Source organism: Asterias rubens, chromosome 16, assembly GCF_902459465.1.
Source record: "Asterias rubens chromosome 16, eAstRub1.3, whole genome shotgun sequence".
Classification (NCBI taxonomy): domain Eukaryota; kingdom Metazoa; phylum Echinodermata; class Asteroidea; order Forcipulatida; family Asteriidae; genus Asterias; species Asterias rubens.
In genome coordinates, this window is record NC_047077.1 from 13,914,726 (window position 1) to 13,934,664 (window position 19,939).

A 19,939-nucleotide genomic window follows, 5' to 3' on the forward strand; every position below is an offset into this window, starting at 1 on the left:
GCCAAATACCGTATGCACGATTATAGGGTAGGTATTTCTACGAACGTTTTGAAAAATTATAGCATAAAATGGAAGGTATTCGTTTTGGTAATCACTCCTAGAATGAATGGTAATAAAATAAAATAAAAATTAAAAAAAGGGAAAAAAAAGAATTTGAGAAATGTAACTGTGCCATATTTCTCAGATTGTGTATGTGGAATTTTTTTTAAATGAAATTTTCGCAGGTTATTTTTTATTGATATTCATTTATAAGGATTACAATCGAACGGTTCGAGAAGAAAAAGTGTATACTTTCTTCATGAACGGCATCCAGCACAGTGCCAAACTCAAATGGAAGAATTACTATTTCAACAAATTTACCCATAATATGCACTGATGTCTGTGAACAATAATCACAGGCATATTATCACTGGGTGGGATTCGAGCACTCCATTAGTATGCCTGTTAATTTTTCCCCCACAGAACTTGAGAAAGTAATGCGTATAATATACAGTGCTAACACACATCGGTGTATATGGGTAATTAATTTTCTTTATCCCCCGATGCAAACTTAACACCTATTAATATTGTTAATGACAAACAAAACAACTGGTCAACAGGGTGAACCCTACAAATCGTATTTTCAAATATCCAATGTGACAGATCACGGGGAAGACTTGCCAAGAAGTAGATAATATATGCCCATATTGGCCTTTGTTATACATTGGTAAGAAAATAGATATGCCTATAAATACAATAGGCCTATGTTATTGATAAGAAAAAACCTCGTCGAAGATCACAGATTTACATAAAACTTTACACGGTCTAATGATGATGATAGTAGAAAACATCCCTTGAAACAATTATTTTTGTTTGTAGTGTCAACAATATTTTATGCGAGAAAAAAAACTAAGTTCCCGTTTGGAGCTTATCGCTCAGTGAGCGTTTTTCCACCTTTTTTTCTAAATCGATATCAGGCAAAAAATAATGTGTTTAATTGGGTTTTCACTATTTTCTCATGACCCAGATGGCTGATTGATCTCAAACTTCTTATGTATTATAATGCTTACACCGCCCACAACATTATTTATGTTTGAAATGGCGGAAATATTTTATGAGAAATTAAAAGAACTAATTTCCCGTTTGGAGTTTTTTTAGGCTGATTGATCTCAAACTTCTAAAGGTTTATCATTTTATGTATAATAAGGTGGATTGTATAAAGTGCTTACACTATCAGCAACTGTTTTTGTGCAAAAAAAAATCTGCAAAGTACTGACGGCCTGACGTTTACGAGCAAGTCTGCATATTATACGGGGCCGAAACGTCAGACCATTAACTGCTTTTTGCATTAATTAAATGCAATAGCCCCTAATGGTTGGTAAGCTATAATTTACAACAGCTAATATTATTTTCTCGAAGTACATTTAACATAACTACATGTTGACCAGTGGGTGGCCTTGGTGATACTTATCTGGCTTCGATAGCAAGCAAAACACCAAACAGCAAGAAGTCTATGAAAATAATAAACATACTAAACAACAGGCCCAATTAAAGGGAAGGTACACGTTTGGTAATAACTCAAAACAAATTATTAACCTAAAAACTTACGTGGTAATGAGCATTGAATAGCTGTTGATAGTATAAAACATTGTTAGTAAACGACTCCCTCTGAAGTAACATAGTTTTTGAGAAAGAGGTAATTTCTCACTAAAATAATAAAAGACTTCTAGCTAGAAGTCTTTTATTCCTATCTGAAAGCACAGAAATTCGTCCAACAAGGGTGTTTTTTCTTTCATCATTTTCTCGCAACTTTGAGGACCAATTGAGCCCAAATTTTCACAGGCTTATTATTTTTTTTATGGTTATGATGGGATACACCAAGTGAAAACACTGGTCTTTGACAGTTACCAAACGTGTACAGTGCCTTTAGAGACGGAGAATAATATAATTGGTTTCAATTCAATGCCTCTCATGCATGTACATCAGCCGTGGATAAAGAATGCAGGTGTAAAAATCCATCATCGTTTTCACGAATAGAGGAGGAATAGAATATAAAGAACAAAACGAAAGCACTTTTTTGGCAAGTTTGTTTTTACACATTGTGGGAAAGTTTTCCACAACAGTGAATTTCATCAGCGAAGACAACACTAATATTTTTGTCTGTATTTTATTTATCATGCTTCGAATTCGTAAGCCAGCAGTGATTTTTATTTTGGACATCTTTGATTAATTTGATCTTTGGATATTTTGGTCATGCATGCCTGTTGATGGAGACCTCAAAGCACTTTGCATCCTTATCCTTAGCATCTTTATAAATGCTTGCTTATAATATTATTGAACCGTACAATGAGTGCGTTTTGGCCATACTAACCACAAACTGTTTCTGACGTCATAACCAAAAACGGTAACCGAGCCCACAACTCGATTATCGTTCAGTCTGAACAGCAGAACCAACGACCAACAACCGAAACAGTTTTTGGTTGAGGTCGCTAAAACGCACTCAATGTTACGCGCGTTCATTTTTATCGGTTGGTTCATTTTTTTATTTTGCGCCAGAGTTTAAGCGGATAATTCTCTGTGTTGCAGGAGATATTCAAACTCGCACAGTTCGGCATTGAGGACAATTAAATCTCAGGACTATATTGAAGGTCAAGGTTTGCTGCCGATGAGCGCCAACACGATTTGTATACTTTATTTTAATGTATTGTGTTCTATAGTAGGTCCTATCAGCCTCAAGAGTATAGTCTAAAACTGTAAACAAAATCTACAGCAAAAAGTCTAAATTCATAAAAATTGTTGTCAGTCACTTATTCGAAAATGAGTCATATTATTTTTAACGATGTAAGAACATTGGTGGCTAAATTGGGAGAATTTGTTGTTTAAAGTGCCCAGGCCTAGCCTACATACGTATACATGGAAGAAATACCGCAAGTATCCAAATCACCCGGCCAGTTATGGGCTATCCATCATCATCTGGCTCGATGCTGCAGGCTCAATCGAACTTCGATATTTGGCTTTTCAATTAAAAAACATAAATATTTTACATGGACATTCTTTTGGGATCAAGTTTCACCCGGTTTTTGTAGTGGCCCAGCCCAAAAGACACTTGTCTTTCATAACAAGTTTGCGAAAGTAGAACGCGAGTAATGAATAATTCATGAGTGTAACTAGGGCAACAACACACAATAACAACAGCGCCCTCGTGTAAACAATTCCATGGTACATGAATGAACGGCCATGCACACGTACATCCAAACACTTTGGAATACGAATGTACACAACGTCCATACAATTTAGAACACGCACAAAACGTTATTGGATTTACAATACGGATTAGCCGCGATATAAAGTGATTGTGGAAATTTGAAGGTGCTATGTCCATAGTTTACACAAATAATTAACAAATGATGTGACTGTTGATAGACAACACACTACCCGATCTGAGATAGCATATTATTTTGACCAAGTTTAATCGGACAACATTAACAGGTGGTTTCTACTTGAACTGCTGTCTTCAAAATTGCCGAGAAAGAAAGTGCCACCGTCGAGGGCAAAGAATTTGGAGGTGGGAGAGTGCAGCGGCCGCCCCACAACCGCAAAATGGCGACCGTCGCAACCAGCCTGGCCCCTCCGGCCCGTCACGTTCAACTGTACAAAAATGGCGACAAGTTCTACCCTCCGAAGAGAGTTATTGTCAACTTCAAACACACCAGGACTATGGATGCTTTTCTGGATAATCTCACGACGAGGGAAAAACCTGCTTTTGGTGCAATTCGCAAACTGTACACCCCGGTCCAAGGCCACTCGGTCAAGTCGTTGGACTCGTTGGAGGACAACAAAGTTTATGTTTTCAGCGGTCCAGGAAGATTTGTGGATTTAAAGTGAGTGTGACCGAGTTCCTGTAGTGTTTTATTTCTACTACTAAGGTCCTGTCTTGGATTCTTAAATGTTATATGAAAAGTTCTATATAACGTAAATTGATTGAATGTTGTGTCAATTTGTTGAAAACAAAAACAGGAATTATAAATAAGCAAATTCCTTGCCAAATAACTACAGCATGATCTTGCTCAAGTTATTTGGGTGGCAGTGTTAATAATAATATTATCCGGGGGTACTACTACTACCAGTACCACACTAGTGTTCTGGTTGTTTGGGCGCTCTTCTTTGTAGTTTTAACATCGGTTTTATGGCGGTTATCATCAGACAGATGTTAAAATAAAATAAAGTACAATAGCCCAACACTTTTTTTAACCGAAACAGCCCAAACAAGCATACATTATAACAAGCACAAGAAGGAGGGCTACTAATATACTATTTTAGGTTCTTTGCCAACTACTCCCAACTTTCTCCTACTATCGTCTCCACAAGCGATAGGCCTAGCGGAACAACTGTCATTTTTAGAACTATGATTTGTTCCGCTATCTACTAGCAGAACAAACCTCAGTCATATCTTAGTTCGTAGGAGAACTTGAGGGATTGACTCCTCAGCACTGAATAATGTCCTTACCAGGGCTAGAGAGAGTAGAGTGCTTGCCAACCCAAATTTGTGCAGAGTTTTGCTCAAAAGCTATTGAGAAAAGCTCCGAGTTTAAACATATTGGCCAAAGTAGCATTGTTGTTATTTATAAACTGACATAAATTCAGTGAAATTTCCAAGAGCAAAAGGTCAACATTGTGAAGAAAAATTATTGCGAGTTAAAAACTTTAAGTGTAAAAGTTTTATTAATTTAAAGACAGTGATTTAAAGTGCTTCTTTTAATTGTTTTTAAAAGTAAGGTTTGTTTCTAAGTTGTCATTGTTTCTTGGATTAGCAACATTTATTATTTTCTTCAATTAATTTTTCTCTTTATTTAGTTGTTTATTTTCTTCAATTAATTTTCCCTCTTAAGTTATTCTCCAATTGGAAAACATGCCAAATCCAACTCCACATTTCCCTTTCATTTGGTAGTCTATAGTTTCCTTGAAATTCCAGCCTCACTTGTCCTTAATGTTTCCTCGGTTTTAACTTCAGCTGGGGATATAAAAAAAAGACCTTGCTCTTTCAAGATTGCCATTTATTTATTTCTCACCTGGCCGACTTTCTCACCTGGCCGACTTTCTCAGTGCTCTGCATACAAAATGAAATAGGGCGAGAAATTTGAAGTGAAAAGCAATGCTACTATGTTCTGCATTGATTCGTTTAAAGGGTGAATTTTGTGTATGATTCATGTCTTTATAAGGAGGGCGGAAGTGTTGCTCGTCTTATATTACAGTTGTATAATTCACAACTAGAGGAAAGAGTTTGTTAATGCCATCTTTTGTTGAACCCTTTTAAATTGACCTTCAAATTGCACAAGAAGATCCCCCCCCCCTACCCCCACCACACAATCAACACACAATAGACTTGGTCTTGTGGTTTTATCAAAGACAATGAGCCGTCGTGAAGGAATTTGATAAGGGAGACAGCTCCAAAGGTGTAGGCCATGTGCACAAAGAGTTAACGATTACCACGGTCAGCAATTTATGCGCCTTTTGAGTTGCCAAAGAAATCCCCCAGAATATTTTACTTACAAACCCAAATAAATTCATTATTTAAACATTCCTCAAAATACCATGTTTGTTTGTTTTTTTTTTGTTTTTTTTATAAATGTTTTGAAATTCATATTTATTTTAAACCCTATTTAAACATTCGTCGAAATACCATGTTTTTTTTTTTTTTTTTTTTTTTTCTTTTTTTTTTGATAAATATTTTGAAATTCATATTTATTTTTGAACATCTTTTTCCACCCACACAGATACGGTTCACTCGGAGGAAACGACAGAAGAAAAAGACTAACACAGCAGGTATGTTATAAATAGAAATAATCCATGAGTGAACTATAGAGTAACCTGCCATCCAACATGGTATACAACATAATGTACACATACCAGGCCTGTTTGCTTCGTTTTTGCAAGGGCAAGGGCACCAAGGCATTTTCTCCTTGGTAAAGGGCACCCTATGAGGAAATTTTTAAGTTGTACTTGAGAATTACAAGGGCACCAAGGCAATGACCAGAGGCATGGAGGCAATCGCCTCTGTTGCCTCCGTGAAGTATCAGGCCTGCATACTATAAATTGTGTAAAAAAAAGAAGTAACGTTTTGTTGTTTGTTTTTTTTGCGTTGGCCCTATCGATTGGCAAAAATTTGCACGCATCGACTTACAGTTTGCATGTATCGGCATGATTGGCTAGCTTAGGGCCTCTGGCAGAACCCTGATCTACATAAAACACTATTGTGTGACTTGTGTTTTGTTTATTTTTAGTTCAATTGTTTTAATCCTGATATAGATTTATAATCAATAAAACTAACCAGTGAAAATTATGTTTCAAAAGGTAGGATAGTTTTTGAGATATTGCCAAGTGATCATCAAGTTCGCACATGTCCTGTAATAAACCAAGATAAAAAGCAATTAGTAGAAATCATTTAAAAGACCTTGTTTCAACTCAGCATGCTTCGGCCAAGCATATTTGAGTCCAGAATTCATGCCCAAGAGATTTAAAAAATCCTTATGAGATGAGAAGCCTGTTTCAAATGTAGTAGGGCCCTAGGCCTTCATTGGTATACAATAAAACTAACCTGCAAACATTTTATTTCAAAAGGTTGTAGCGTTGTTGAAAAATTGCAGAATGATAGGTCTTGTAAAACCGAGATAACCGAGTTGAAAACATTCCGAAGACCTTGCTTTCAATTCAGCGTCCTTCGGCTAAACATCCACTAATTTGGGTCCAGAATGCCCCAGGAGATTTGAAAAATCTGTTGAGAAACTCTGTTTCAAGGGTAGAACAGCGTTAAAAAAAAAATTGCAGAATGATACAGATTGCACAGTAGATCTTTTAAAACCAAGATAATCACCAAGTTGAAACTATCCAAAGACCTGGTTTCAATTCACCATCCTTTGGCCAAACCATCTACTAATTTGGGTCCAGAATGCCCCAAGAGTTTTGAAAAAAAACCTAACGAGAAACCCTGTTTCAAGGGTAGGTTCATTTAATCATAATAATGATCTTCGGATGGTGCGTTCTGCTAGCGTATTAATTCTCATCATTAGTGCATCTTCAAGAAATAAATTGCTCTCGAGAGAAACTCTATTATTGATAAACTCAAACAATAAAATACAATGAAGGACGCTTCTATCCCAGCAGGGGGTCTACACAGACGTTATAACATACAGCTTTTGTTCAACCTGCTTTCTTGTGACTATCGTTGCCCTTGGTTATGGGAAATGAATTGTGAGATGCACCTTTAGGAAGTGGAGAATTTAATTCAAGGGCATGATTGTGTTAGTTGGTGGCTCATCAATGTTTGTTGTTGCATCAGGAATAACAAAGTTTAACAATGTTTTCAGTTGACTGTATATTTTTGTACATGATTAGGTTCCCCAGCTTCGCAGTTAAAATGGATATTGCCAAAACATTAGGCCATATTCTCTGTATTTTAATACTAAACACAAAATTGCTATGTGGTGAGTGTTGCATAAAATTGTGCCAAGACAGGGGACACTTGTATGTAACATACATTCTTAGTTCCTTATACAGATATCGGTACAAGTAGTTACGGCAGTTTAAAACAAAAAAGTTTACGTGCAGGTCTTGTACTTTAAACCTTTTTGTAAAGTTGTAGCCCCCTACTAGGCTACAAATAAACTATGCATTTAACTTGTCAACTGGAAAGTTTAAGTATCCTAGTTGTAAAACATTGTCATAAAACTACACATAAAAAGTTTATTATTCACATCTGAAAAGAAAGATTTGTTTCCCTAGCATATTGTAGTCGTTTACACATCCCAACAGGGCAAGTTGAGAAGTTGGTGTTGACTAGACCATAGCATCAATAATAGACAGAATGTGTATGTGAAAGTATGTCGTGCAAAGTACTTTAGGCTAGTGTTAAGGGTGAGCCTTACACGCTGCCAAATTCAGGGCCCACTTTCATGGCTCTGCTTACCGCCAAATTCTGCGTTTACAATCGCCATTCTCTGCTTTGCCGAATTTCTGTGCTAGCCTTGTAAGCGTGGAATGCCTACATGACGAGGAACATGCATGCGCGCAAGCAAAACTCCCATTAATACTTTAAAAGCACAAAATTCCCTGCTCCATAACCACCGATTCTTTGCTTTACAGTAAACAGAGCCATGATATTGGGCCTCGATTGTAAAATTATTTGTACACTGATATTGCCCAATGTGTACAAATATTAACCTCTTTCGCGAAACCATAATAACTGCGAACCTTCGGCACAACAAACAATTGTTCTCATTATTCTTTGGATTGCTGAAATTAGATTTACAGTACACAGTGATTAAATTTGCACTCAAAACACATTGACAGTGCACTTCACAATTGTGCTGAGACAGGCAGGCAGTGCTGTGTAGATAATATCAGTCGGGATCCATGGTTAAATCAACACAAACATCGCATGGCGCACACTCTATAGATCTTCATGTAGTACAGAGTTCAAGTGGGGATGCAAGTGTGCTAGTGTATGTAGTGCACCACCTTCATCCATGATACAAACATGCTGTACGTATAGTTCTATACAATTTTACAATATTATTTCTGTATGGCAAAAACAAAACAAGAGTTCTGCTTTCAGTTACCCTAACTTTTTGGCATACCCTTTAATTTCTTTTTTTCTCTACATAAAATGTAAATTATAGAAACTTCTTTGTACTTCAGGTACATGTATGGGATTCATCAGGATTGTTCCTGTTCTCACTAAGCTTGGGCGATATAAATTTATTTTATTCACGATATATCGCCGACAATGTATCGCGATATTCGATATAATCGCGATTAATTAAATTTGACATCATCAGTCTTCAAACTCCCAGTGAAAGTTGTAGAAGAGACAGTCCTAGCATAAGAGAGGTGTTCTAATGACCTATTCTTCTGGTTTTACTCCAAATTTATGGGGTGCAAGATGTCTCAGCTAGCAAATACATCCCGATATTGCGATCTTTAATCGATATCGCAAAATATCTCGATATATCACGATATATCGATATTTCGATAAAAACCAAATTGATCCAATATCGAAATCGTTTCCCAAATAGTATCGCGATATTCGATAATATCCTGATATCGCCCAAGCTTAGTTCTCACAATTTTTTCATTGTTCTCCTTGCACATTCAAATTTTTCAATCTTCTGCAGCTGGTTCTATATAAAGAAAGACAGAAGTAAAAATAGTGATTACCAGAGGAATAGTGGTTATAACCAGGGCCAATTTCATGGCTCTGCTTACCATAAGCACAGAATCGGCGCTTACGGAAGCAGGGTATTCTGTGCTTACGGCAAGCGTATTTCACGGGTTAGCGGCGAATTTTTGGCTTCTGCGCGTGCGTACTCCCCATTACTAGGCATTTTAGGCTTACAAGGCTAGCGCAGAAATTCGGTGCTTGCACGTAAGCGGGGAATCGTGATTGTAAGTGCAGAATTCGGCGGTAAGCAGAGCCATGAAATTGGGCCCAGTTATCACAAAACATAGTGCCTGTGCTTTGTTTTTGAAAGGGCAAGGGCATCAAGGCATTTTCTCCTTGGTAAAGGGCACCCTATGAGGAAATTGTAAATTTCTACAGAACATTTCAAGGGCACCAAGACAATGACCAGGGGCATGGAGGCAATCGATGCGTTTCCTCTGTGAAGTATCAGGCCTGATATATATGTAGTGCCAAGTCTGACAACTTAATAACATGGAATGGCCCTCGTAAAAACAACTGACAGGAAATTGGCAATCATTGGTTGACAATTCTTTTATTAATCTAATCAGCTCATCACTGATAAATCAAGTCCATACCAGCTCATCAACCAATTCTCCAGAGCAATTATTTCCCTCTCTGAAATACGAACAAAGTTTGAAATTGCATGCTTTCATGACCACACAAATCACTAGATAAAGCTGGAATTGAAGCTAAGCTACATGTAGATCATACGAAGGGGCTCCAAGTCACTTCAAAACAAACTGCCATGTTTCTCTTTTCTTTTCTTTTTTCTTTTTTCACCCCTAAAAGATTGCTTGTATCCCTAGCTCCAATGGTTATCAATAATTCCCCCCCCCCCAACAAACAAATTGAATAAAATAAAATAAAAAATTATAAATTGATGTCTATTCCCATTTGATCGGATCTGTTGTCATGACAAACTTTTGACGTCTGAGCAGTCAACATTTATGGGTTTTTTTACAAGGCTTCTTTTGGAGGTTTCTCTGATCTTTGATATATATTTTTTTCAGCCCTGGCTTTTATATTTTTGAGAAGGCAAGGTCGTTTTAGTTTTTTATGCAAGCCTGTTAGAAAGGGTAGCCTCAGAAAGAGAGTCAGGGGGATTGTTTTTTGTGGATGCTGAGTTAGGGCAAAACTGTAGAGAAAGTTATGATACAAGTTTTAAAGTGTTTTAAAGATTAAGCTGAATACAGTGTTTACTTGCTGAGCAAACATGACAAACTTGGTACCAACTGAATCTCATCCTTTATGTTTTTTTTTGGGTGACAAATTTTTCAAAACACATTAAATCAAAGTGAATCCTTTATTCTCAAATTAGTTGATACTACATCAGCAGTGCGTTTCACCAAGTTATAATGGTCATACATTTTTTTTTAATGTATACCAATTTACGACTCTACATTTAAATCAAAGTCACCAGATATGTGTGTTGCGATATTAGAAAATAATCATTGATGCACAACCCTCATACCCATTGGAGGAGATTTAATGCATAAATTATACATTCTTTTTAAAACGAAATTCCAATAGGAGACTTTCCAACGCTAGGTGGCAGCAGACATACCGGGTAAATTTCCATTGTTTACGTAGTTCTGAACATGCGCATAATTCTGAGAACAATGGATTTACCCGGTAAGTCTGCTGCCCTCTATCGTCCCAGAAAGTCTCCCATTAAAACTACTCTTCCACAGGCACTGGCACACATTTAAGTTCAATGTTTTTGGTCTTCTGAAATACGTACCTAATGTGTATAGGCTTGCAAATAAAATTGCTAAACCTCTAGTGTTATATTAAATACGAGATCGTTTTGAAAAATCAAAATCATGTAAACAGATGAAACTTTTTAGAGACGGTTCTAGTCCTACACGTGATACTAACTTGTGTCCTTACAGAAAGACAATAAGAACTGTGTGTTATTATTAAACGCAAAAGATCAAAGTCTGCACTAACAACATTTTAACATTATGTTCTTCGTAGTGTTAGTCAAGTACAAACATATTTTACTTGGTGTATTTCATAATTTGGACACCCTGTTGTCTGTTATTTACACTGTAAATTGTAAGTAAAACAATTCGTTTACCCAGATTTAAACTTTCCAACAATTGTACGCCCTTTTACCTGACTAAATCCTTGTACTTGTTTTTTTAACCACTTGCAGCAATGGGTTTATTGACGATCACTCGTAATAATGCCTTAACTACCCACTTGTCTTGCCATACCATTCTTAGAATGGTGAGGCCTTCAAGAGTCCCTAATGGTGATCATTTCTATCAATAGGCACAGTCAACAAAAATCAATATTTCTATAACAACAAAACATGGCTTAGTTCTAACCGACTTCCTACTATACACGTAACTATGTTTGCACTCTTACTGTTACTGTGCAGGGGCAAGTCTTGATTGTTCAGCAGCCGATTTCACAAAACTTTACGCAACTGCGTAAGTCCACTTGTGCAACGTTTGCAACTGCGTAAGTCCACTAGTGCAATGTTTAATTGTGCCATAAATGTTGCGCAATAGTGGACTTACGCAGTTGCGTACAGTTTTGTGAAATTGGATGTTGAAGTGTAATTCTTCGTAAAGCTCATATCAGGTTGGAGAGTTCCAGTCCAGGGTCCAATTTATAGAGCTGCTTTAAAAAGGACAAAATACTGTACTTACACAATTTCTTCTTAGCAAAATTAAGATGTGAGAATGTATTTAGCTCATTAGCTGGACTGTAGAAAAAAGGAAATTTAATTGAAACAAAAATAAAAAACAGATGCTATTATTATTAAGGCAGAATGATTGACATCCAAACCTTTTTGGAGCTGTCTTGCTAAACTGTTATAATCAAAGAGATTTCTGATTGACTTACAAAGTATCAACTAAAGTATTTTACCAACCCTGGCTGTACCGTATTTGAATGCAGCAGATAAACCTGCAGTGCTTGGTTTAACTGTGAGAGATACTAGTCGGCTTGTTCTTTTATATTCTTGAAAGTTCTCCATTGTCTGAATCCGGAAATTGTAAGGAAATTGAGATTGATTGGAATAAAGCGAATAGGTAAACAAACAGTGAAAGAAACGCTTTGATCAAAAAACCACCTGTTAGTTTTTCGGAGTCTTAAGTTAAAGCATGGAGGAATAAGTGGTTAAAGGTACGTATTATAATGCCTACATCTGGGTACTTACTAAAGATAAAAAACATTTTCTGATTGTGAAGACAATAATGCATCTGGGCCCAATTTCTTGGCTCTGCTTTACCGTAAGCAAAGAATCGGCGCTTATGGAAGCAGGGAATTCTATGCTAACCTCGAGCATATTTCCTGGGTTAGCGGGGAACTTTGGCTTCTGCGCTTGTGTACTCCACGCTATTGTAGACATGCTACGCTTACATAGCTAGCGCATAAATTTTTACGCTTGCACGTAAGCGGCGAATGATGATTGTAAGTGCAGAAATTGGGCCCAGATGAAGAAGTTGTTGCTATGAAAGCATGCATTTTTTTGGTTGTAATAGTTAATCTTTATAGGTTCTACCACAACCTTCCTTGATTATGAAGTTCATACTGCATGTAGGGTCTTTTCTTTTCACGAATTTTGATTTCAAGACGTCAAGTTTAGAATGTGTGGTCTCTAAATCAAGCATCAGAAAGCACACAACTTCGTGTGACAGGGGTGTTTTTTTCTTTCATTATTATCTCGCAACTTCGACGACCGATTGAGCTCAAATTTTCACAGGTTTGTTATTTTATGCATATGTTGAGATACACCAACTGTGAGAACTAATCTTTGACAATTACCATTAGTGTCCACTGTCTTTAAAACCTAAATTGTAAGTATCTTCATACTGAACATTACATTTCTCTTATATACAACAAAGCGTGATCACTGTCTGTGACTATTTTGTCAGCTCAACCAATCCTGTATGATACATGTACCTTTAATACTCCAAGCTACCTTTGTTGTTGGTTACCAGGAAGCCATTATAGTATGTGGTTTATCACACAGTCACAGTTAGACAGCATGACCTGTTCATTTCACAATCACAGCTTGAGTGTTTACTGTTGTCAGGGGCCTCAGATTTTATGCTGGACCACTGGCATGACAGGCCAGCATGCCAGAGGCGCTGATTTTAGTATCAGGCCGGTCGACTCGGGACAAGTCCAATCAATGGAGGAAGGGTTCAATGGTTTTGTGTTTTCCATTAAATAAAATTTCTACCACAGTCACGGTGTAGGCCCTAATATCTTTCAAAACAAAATTGTTTGGCCTATATTTTCAATTCTTGATTTTAGTGTTACAAAAGGCCTGATTTGTCAATTCTGATTGGTATCAAAGTATGCCATAAAGACCTTACAACATATTGTTGATAAAAACACCTTGGTTGACATGGACAGCAAAATGTTACTGACAAAAATTCAACTCCAACAAAACGGGCCTGGGGTCGATTTCAGAACTACTCGTAACCAGTCCTAGGAGATATAAGAAACGTATGGCTACACATAGTCCTATAATTTAGGACAAGTTACTCGTCCTAACTTGAGAAGACTATATAGTCTTAACGCTTTGTGCAATCCACCCATGGAATTCATCTTTAAAAAAGGGCAATGGCATTTTCATCTTTGAAAGAACATTACCATCTTCATTTTGCAAACGGCTTGGCACTTCCGTTGGAATATTTCTAAAGTCTATGGAGAATATTCAAAGGGGCACCAGGGCCTGGCCGTAAGCAGAGAATGTTGATCTTAAGCTCAGAGTTCAGCGGTAAGCAGAGCTGTGAAAATGGCACAGATTGGTCAAAGTCAGGTGATCCTGAAGGCTAAATAATGGATGACAGTATTGGACGGTGCTTTTAGAATCTTGTCCTAAAAAATTGATAAACCACCAGCATGCAAAGCTAATCAAATCCTTCTTTAAAAAAAAAAACAGAATTTCATTGATAGCACACACGATGCACATCAAAATTATGCTAATTTCTCAATTCAGCATCCGCTAGCCATTGTCCGGGAGTTCTCTTATGGTATTATTGCATGCATGGTTGAAAACATCTGTGTCTAAGTCTGTGTTTCCATGGTAACCAGACAGTGTATAGCTTTCATCCTCCCCTCCTCCCCAATCATGTATCTATATCTGACTTCCGAATAGGACTCTCGAGGCTGAGTGGGGAATTTGTGTGAATGAGGATGTTGAGGCAACTATTTGTCAGGGATTCTTTTTAGAAAAAATGTTTATAAATGCGAGTAGGCCCTAATCAAGGCTATCAGCCACTCTCTTGTTGAGGGCCGCAGGGCTTGAATTTAACACAGGCCACAGGACAATGATTTCAGCTTTGGGCCAGTAATCTCAGGGCTGGATAAGTCCAGAGTATGTCTTGTGTTTTTCAATCATGTCAATTATTAGAAATAGAATACCTCGCCCTGTAATATCATTCAAATTTAAAAAGGGTAGTTGGTTGGCATTTAGTATTTCCATGCCTTCCTCTTAGGAACCTCGGTTCAAATCACGATTAGGGGAACTTTGAGAATTGGGTTTTTCAGTCCCTACCTGTCTGCATGGGTTAGTGTTAGCCTTGGTTAGGGCCTACTTGCATTTATAAACATTTTTTCAAAAAATCCCTGAAGAATAATTGCTTCAATTGCTCCCTTGAATTATTCTCTGGAGTTTTCCTTCCACATTTAAAACTGAAACTTCCTTCCTTGTCTTCTATCCACGGGTTGTTTGGTTAAAACACAGTGATTAAGTTCACTTTTCTGAGAGTCCGATCGGCTTCACATCCAGAATAAATTTATGGACTTGAAATGAAAGGTGAATGAGCTACATTGCAACTCATCTGATACAAATGGGTTGCAAAGGCATTACAATATCTGGAATTGAAAAAAAAAATTATTCGGTTTTGTTTTCTAAATTAATTTTAAACGGTGATTGCCACCGTAATGTAATTTACACGACACTGTACCAACATCCCGTTTCTGAATTTCAGAAGCACAATTGATTAAAATTTCTCATTGAAGTTGGAACATCCATGTAGTCACGTTTCAGTGATTTGACCAATAATTATGGTTACTGGCCTGGGTACGTGCACTGTATAATAATAATAGTAATAATAATAATTATGACTTCTTATAATAGCGCTCAGATGCGTCACTCAATGACACTTCAACATACAGTATTTTTCCTGGATTGGTTTTCTGCTACAAGGTATTGTGGCGCAATATGCAGCCAATCCAACGGGGGGAACTGTACTTCTCTTTTCGATACTGGGTTATTTTACTTGCATTTTTTACACGACACACTGGACCAATGTCTCTACATCTACGTACTATCCCATCCGAAGGACTCAGCAATAAGTGTTGTGCGTAAGGAAACAAGTGTCACGCCCGGAGACACAATATCCATGTTTTGCAAGGGATTATGCTTACATCTTAAAGGCAGTGGACACTTTTGGTAATTACTCAAAATAATTATTAGCATAAAACCTTTCTTGGTGGCGAGAAATGGGGAGAGTTTGATAGTATAAAACATTGTGAGAAACGGCTCCCTCTGAAGTGCCATAGTTTTCGAGAAAGAAGTAATTTTCCACGAATTTGATTTCGAGACCTCAGATTTAGAACTTGAGGTCTCGAAATCAACCATCTAAACGCACACAACTTCGTGTGACAAGGGTTATTTTTCTTTCATTATTATCTCGAAGCTTCGATGACCGATTGAGCTCAAACTTTCACAGGTTAGTTATTTTATGCTTATTTGTTGAGATACACCAACTGTGAAGGCTAGTCTTTGACAATTACCGATAGTATCCACTGCCTTTAAACTGTGGTAGAAGATGGTTTCTCATGAAAATCTGGTCTTGGTAAAGTATGTCTTGGTCTGACAGTAACAATTTGGAGAACTACAAGTCCTACAGTCCTGTGGATCTTCCCCCTGGAATTGGATTTCTGATTTCTGTCGGCCTCGATCAGGCTCGGCCGACCGCAGATTTTGAAAATCAAAGCAGGCCTCTAAAAGGTGAAGCCGTGTACCGACGACGTGTGTATGTGTTCCGACTCGTCTGCAGGAGAGAAGTGTCACCATGACAACCAAGGCATTTCTGCTGCTTGATGAGGCCGGAGAGTAAATGAGGCTTCTAGATTGAATATCCCCTGACAATGCCTGAAAAAAACACTACTTGATCTGTAATCCATGGAAACGTATGGGTTAATAACACAAACAAAGGGAGGGGGTGGGGGAGACTTGTTCTTGTCTAAATTTCAAAGTTCTGTACATACTGTGTACGTACAATGTATATTTAGGCCCGAAACATGTATACTGTATGAACTTCATGGAGGCACTTGCCTCTGTGCTATTACCTCCATCGCACATCATTGCCTTGGTGCCCTTTGAAATATTCTAATATAAGAGTGAAAATTCTCTCACACTAAGGAGGTGCCCTTTACTTTAAAAGGAAAACCACATTGCCCGACTGGAATTTCACTTTTAATAGTGCAAGGCTATTTTATTTCATTTTGCAAAGGGCACTTGAATTTAAAGATCTTGGGAGATCTTAATGACCAAAATAGTGTCGTTTTTACTTTCATTTTGTTTGTAAAGGGAAGGTACACGTTTGGTAATTACTAAGAACAAATATTAACTTAAAATTTGACTTGGTAACGAGCATTGGAGAGCTGTTGATAGTATAAAACGTTGTCAGAAACGGCTCCCTCTGAAGAAGCATAGATTTTGAAATAGAGGTAATTTCTCACTAAAATAATAAAAGACTTCTAGCTAGAAGTCTTTTATTCCTATCTGAAAGCACACACATTCGTCCAACAAGGGTGTTTTTTCTTTCATCATTTTCTCCCAACTCCGATGACCAATTGAGCTCAAATTTTCACAGGTTTGTTATTTTATGCATTATGGTGAGATACAATTTGTACACCAAGTGAGAACACTGGTCTTTGACCATTACCAATAGTGTACCTTCCCTTTAAGTTAAAAAAAACAAATTAGGCGGTCAGCTTGCACAATCACCATCGATTTCCATTGTTACAATGTACGTCATGTTCATTTTCATGTATAAAAAAAAAACACCTGATGGTGAGCATTCCATCTTTTGGAGCTTACAATACATGTACGGTTAGCAGTGCTATCAATTAAATGGATTCTGCTGCAATAAGCAGAAAATCAGCCGCTAAATAGTTCTATATGACATTGGGGCCTTTTCCCATGAAACATGTTCCTGTAAGGACACAAGATACTTAAGACACAAAACAAGAAATGTGTTCAATTAACAAAAAACATGGTTGTTTTTCAAGGTAATTTCTTCTCCCTAACAAGTCTATGAATAAAATTAAACCTTCTCATCCCATCACAAATTTGTTTTCTCCAAGATTTTCTTAAAGCGCAATTAAATCTTAGAAAGACCTTGGTTGCCATAGCGACGATGCCTTGTTATGACAGTGTTCAGGTCCCGAAAGAGATCTAACCTTTCTGCAAATTGGAACAGTCCGCCCCGGGAAGGCGAAAAATGAAGTCAGCCAACATCATTAGGGCCCCTCCTCAGAGTTAGAGAGAAAGAGAGACTATAGTGATATGTTGGATGGTTCCATTTTCTCTAAAGAGCCTATGAATGTGATTTGAAGATCTGTCCAATAGCATCTCGTGGTCGTGTATGGGATGAGTTGATGATGTAATAGAACGGTGATGTGTGTGTGTGCTTGCGGGGGCTGGGTATATATGAGAAGATATTTAAGTACCACTCGATTCCTATATTCCATCTTTTTCGAACTCGTCTGTTTTCTGTCGGCAAAACGTCTTGATGTGGGGGAAATTATTGAAGCTGATATCTTGAGTAGTTGAGAGAGAATCGTAGACGTTTTGGAACACTCCCTCAAGTGGATAGCATTGCTTGTCTTTTCCTTAGCTGTGAAGAGTAGCCTGCAGAACAGCTCACCAACGTTTAATGCGTGTTTCTTAAAATCCTTTTTCTGATTGTGTGTGGACTGTGGAGCTTTCTTCCTTACCGAGTGTTCGTTGATTTCAACTGTGACATTTTGTTGTGAAAACTTCAACCTTCGTTTTCCTGTGTGATATTGCATCGATCTACCACCCTAAGTCAAATTCTCTGGATGACTACATAACTCTTGGTGAATATTGACAAAGTGACCACGAGTTTCTTCATAGGATTTTATATTATCATGATACTATCTGGAATTTAATTTTACACCGAGCGAACAAAGTACATCAAAACTCAGAATGGAGGAAGATGGTGAAATGTTTCCAAGTATTGAAAATCACAACGGTCGCAAAGCAATCAAGGTAATCTGAAATAACTTGTGTCCAATTGTTTTACTGGACATTTCTGTCGGGTATTTGGATATTACTCATGGAAAATTTGGTTAGAGAAAATGGTTATTTTGGTTTTTCCCTTATTGTGAACTTGCTTCTCGTTCATAATCCTTGGCTACCAGTGACAGAATTCTTCCCATATTTTTTCAAAACTACATGTAGGGGTTATTTTTGACCTTAATTTTAGAAGTTTTTTATTTGGTGTTTATCTTGGTTTTAAACGAGGCTCCCTATTGTGCAATCTGGAGCATTGTATGTATTATGGTTTTCTCTTGATTTTTGTTGTTAAATGGGATCAAAAAGCATATAATAAATGTGGATATTTATATTTTCTGACAAGAAGTCGGAGCTTGTTCAATGTAGATTTCATAAATTACGTCAGGGAATTTCTGCTTGTGCGCGTGCATAGTCCACTTTACGAGGCATTCTTCGCTTAAAAACGGCTACAGAAATTTTGCCTGTGCCCTGTAAGTGAAGAATGGTGATCTTAAGTGCAGTTGGCGGTAAGCAAAGCCATGAAATCATGGCTCTGATCTGATTTCATGGTCCAAGATCATAAGTGCCATAATGCATCATTTATGGTTCATCAACTAATTTACATTGTAATAAATTGATAAAGTAAAGGCCGCCCCTGCACCCCCCCCCCTCCAAAAAAATTAAAATAATAATAATTATAATTGTAATAATTTCTTAGCCCGCTTCCTTCATCAAAAAATTTAAAACTTTGTGTTACAATGAATGCCAAATGCGATTGAATTGTCTATAACAATACCGTGTCAAAAAGAATTTACAGCACATACCGTTGTCCTGGCAATTTATTTTTAGAAATTCATCTTTCTTTTTCAATTTTTAGCGGCCCATCCATCCAGTTGGTCACAGCAATATCCGAGTGTCAGCAAAATACATCAAGAGGCAAGAAGGACCAAAAGTTGTGTAGTAAGTAAATTGAGTCTGTACTTTCTCAACAGTACAAATTAATTAACCTGCGCTTTTCAGATCATCATTTTTTAACCATCATCTTTCTTACAATCCTGCGCATTATAAGACATACTGACTGTACATGTAGCTGCTCGAACAAAATCACTAGTTGGTTTTATAATTGCTGGTTAACTTGTTAAATGAAATCTTTTCATTTATTGTCTATTCTCATAATGCAAAAAAAAAGGGGGGGACAAATGTTTTCTTTGTTCAGACTGTTCAGCTGTTTGATGGCTTCACCCAGCATATCATTTACGTGTTTGTTTGAAGGGTTTTTAGCTTTAGTTCACCCCTTTATATACTGAATTCAAGTGTATAAAAAGGTTGAGATTTTAAAGTGTATTTTGTCAAAATGATTTTGCTACAAAACTTAATTTTTTTGTAAAGTTGTAGTACAAGGTTTCTTTGGGGTTTTTTTCTTCAAAAATGGAGCGTACAAA

General features: G+C 37.2%; 1 protein-coding gene across 2 annotated transcripts in view; it reads left to right on the forward strand.

Annotated features, from left to right (window-relative positions):
• Positions 1-3,322: 3,322 nt before the first annotated feature.
• The window catches only part of LOC117301179 (cell surface glycoprotein 1-like), a 32,166-nt gene continuing 15,549 nt past the window's right edge, over positions 3,323-19,939 (forward strand). The window contains exons 1-3 of one of the 2 annotated variants that reach the window (XM_033785078.1): positions 3,323-3,860; positions 5,754-5,802; positions 19,375-19,457. In XM_033785078.1, coding sequence (XP_033640969.1) covers positions 3,580-3,860; positions 5,754-5,802; positions 19,375-19,457 — 413 coding nt within the window. In that variant the 5' untranslated portion in view covers positions 3,323-3,579. Of the gene's footprint in view, positions 3,861-5,753; positions 5,803-18,319; positions 18,492-19,374; positions 19,458-19,939 lie in introns of those variants that run through there. The other variant, XM_033785079.1, reaches the window with a different exon arrangement.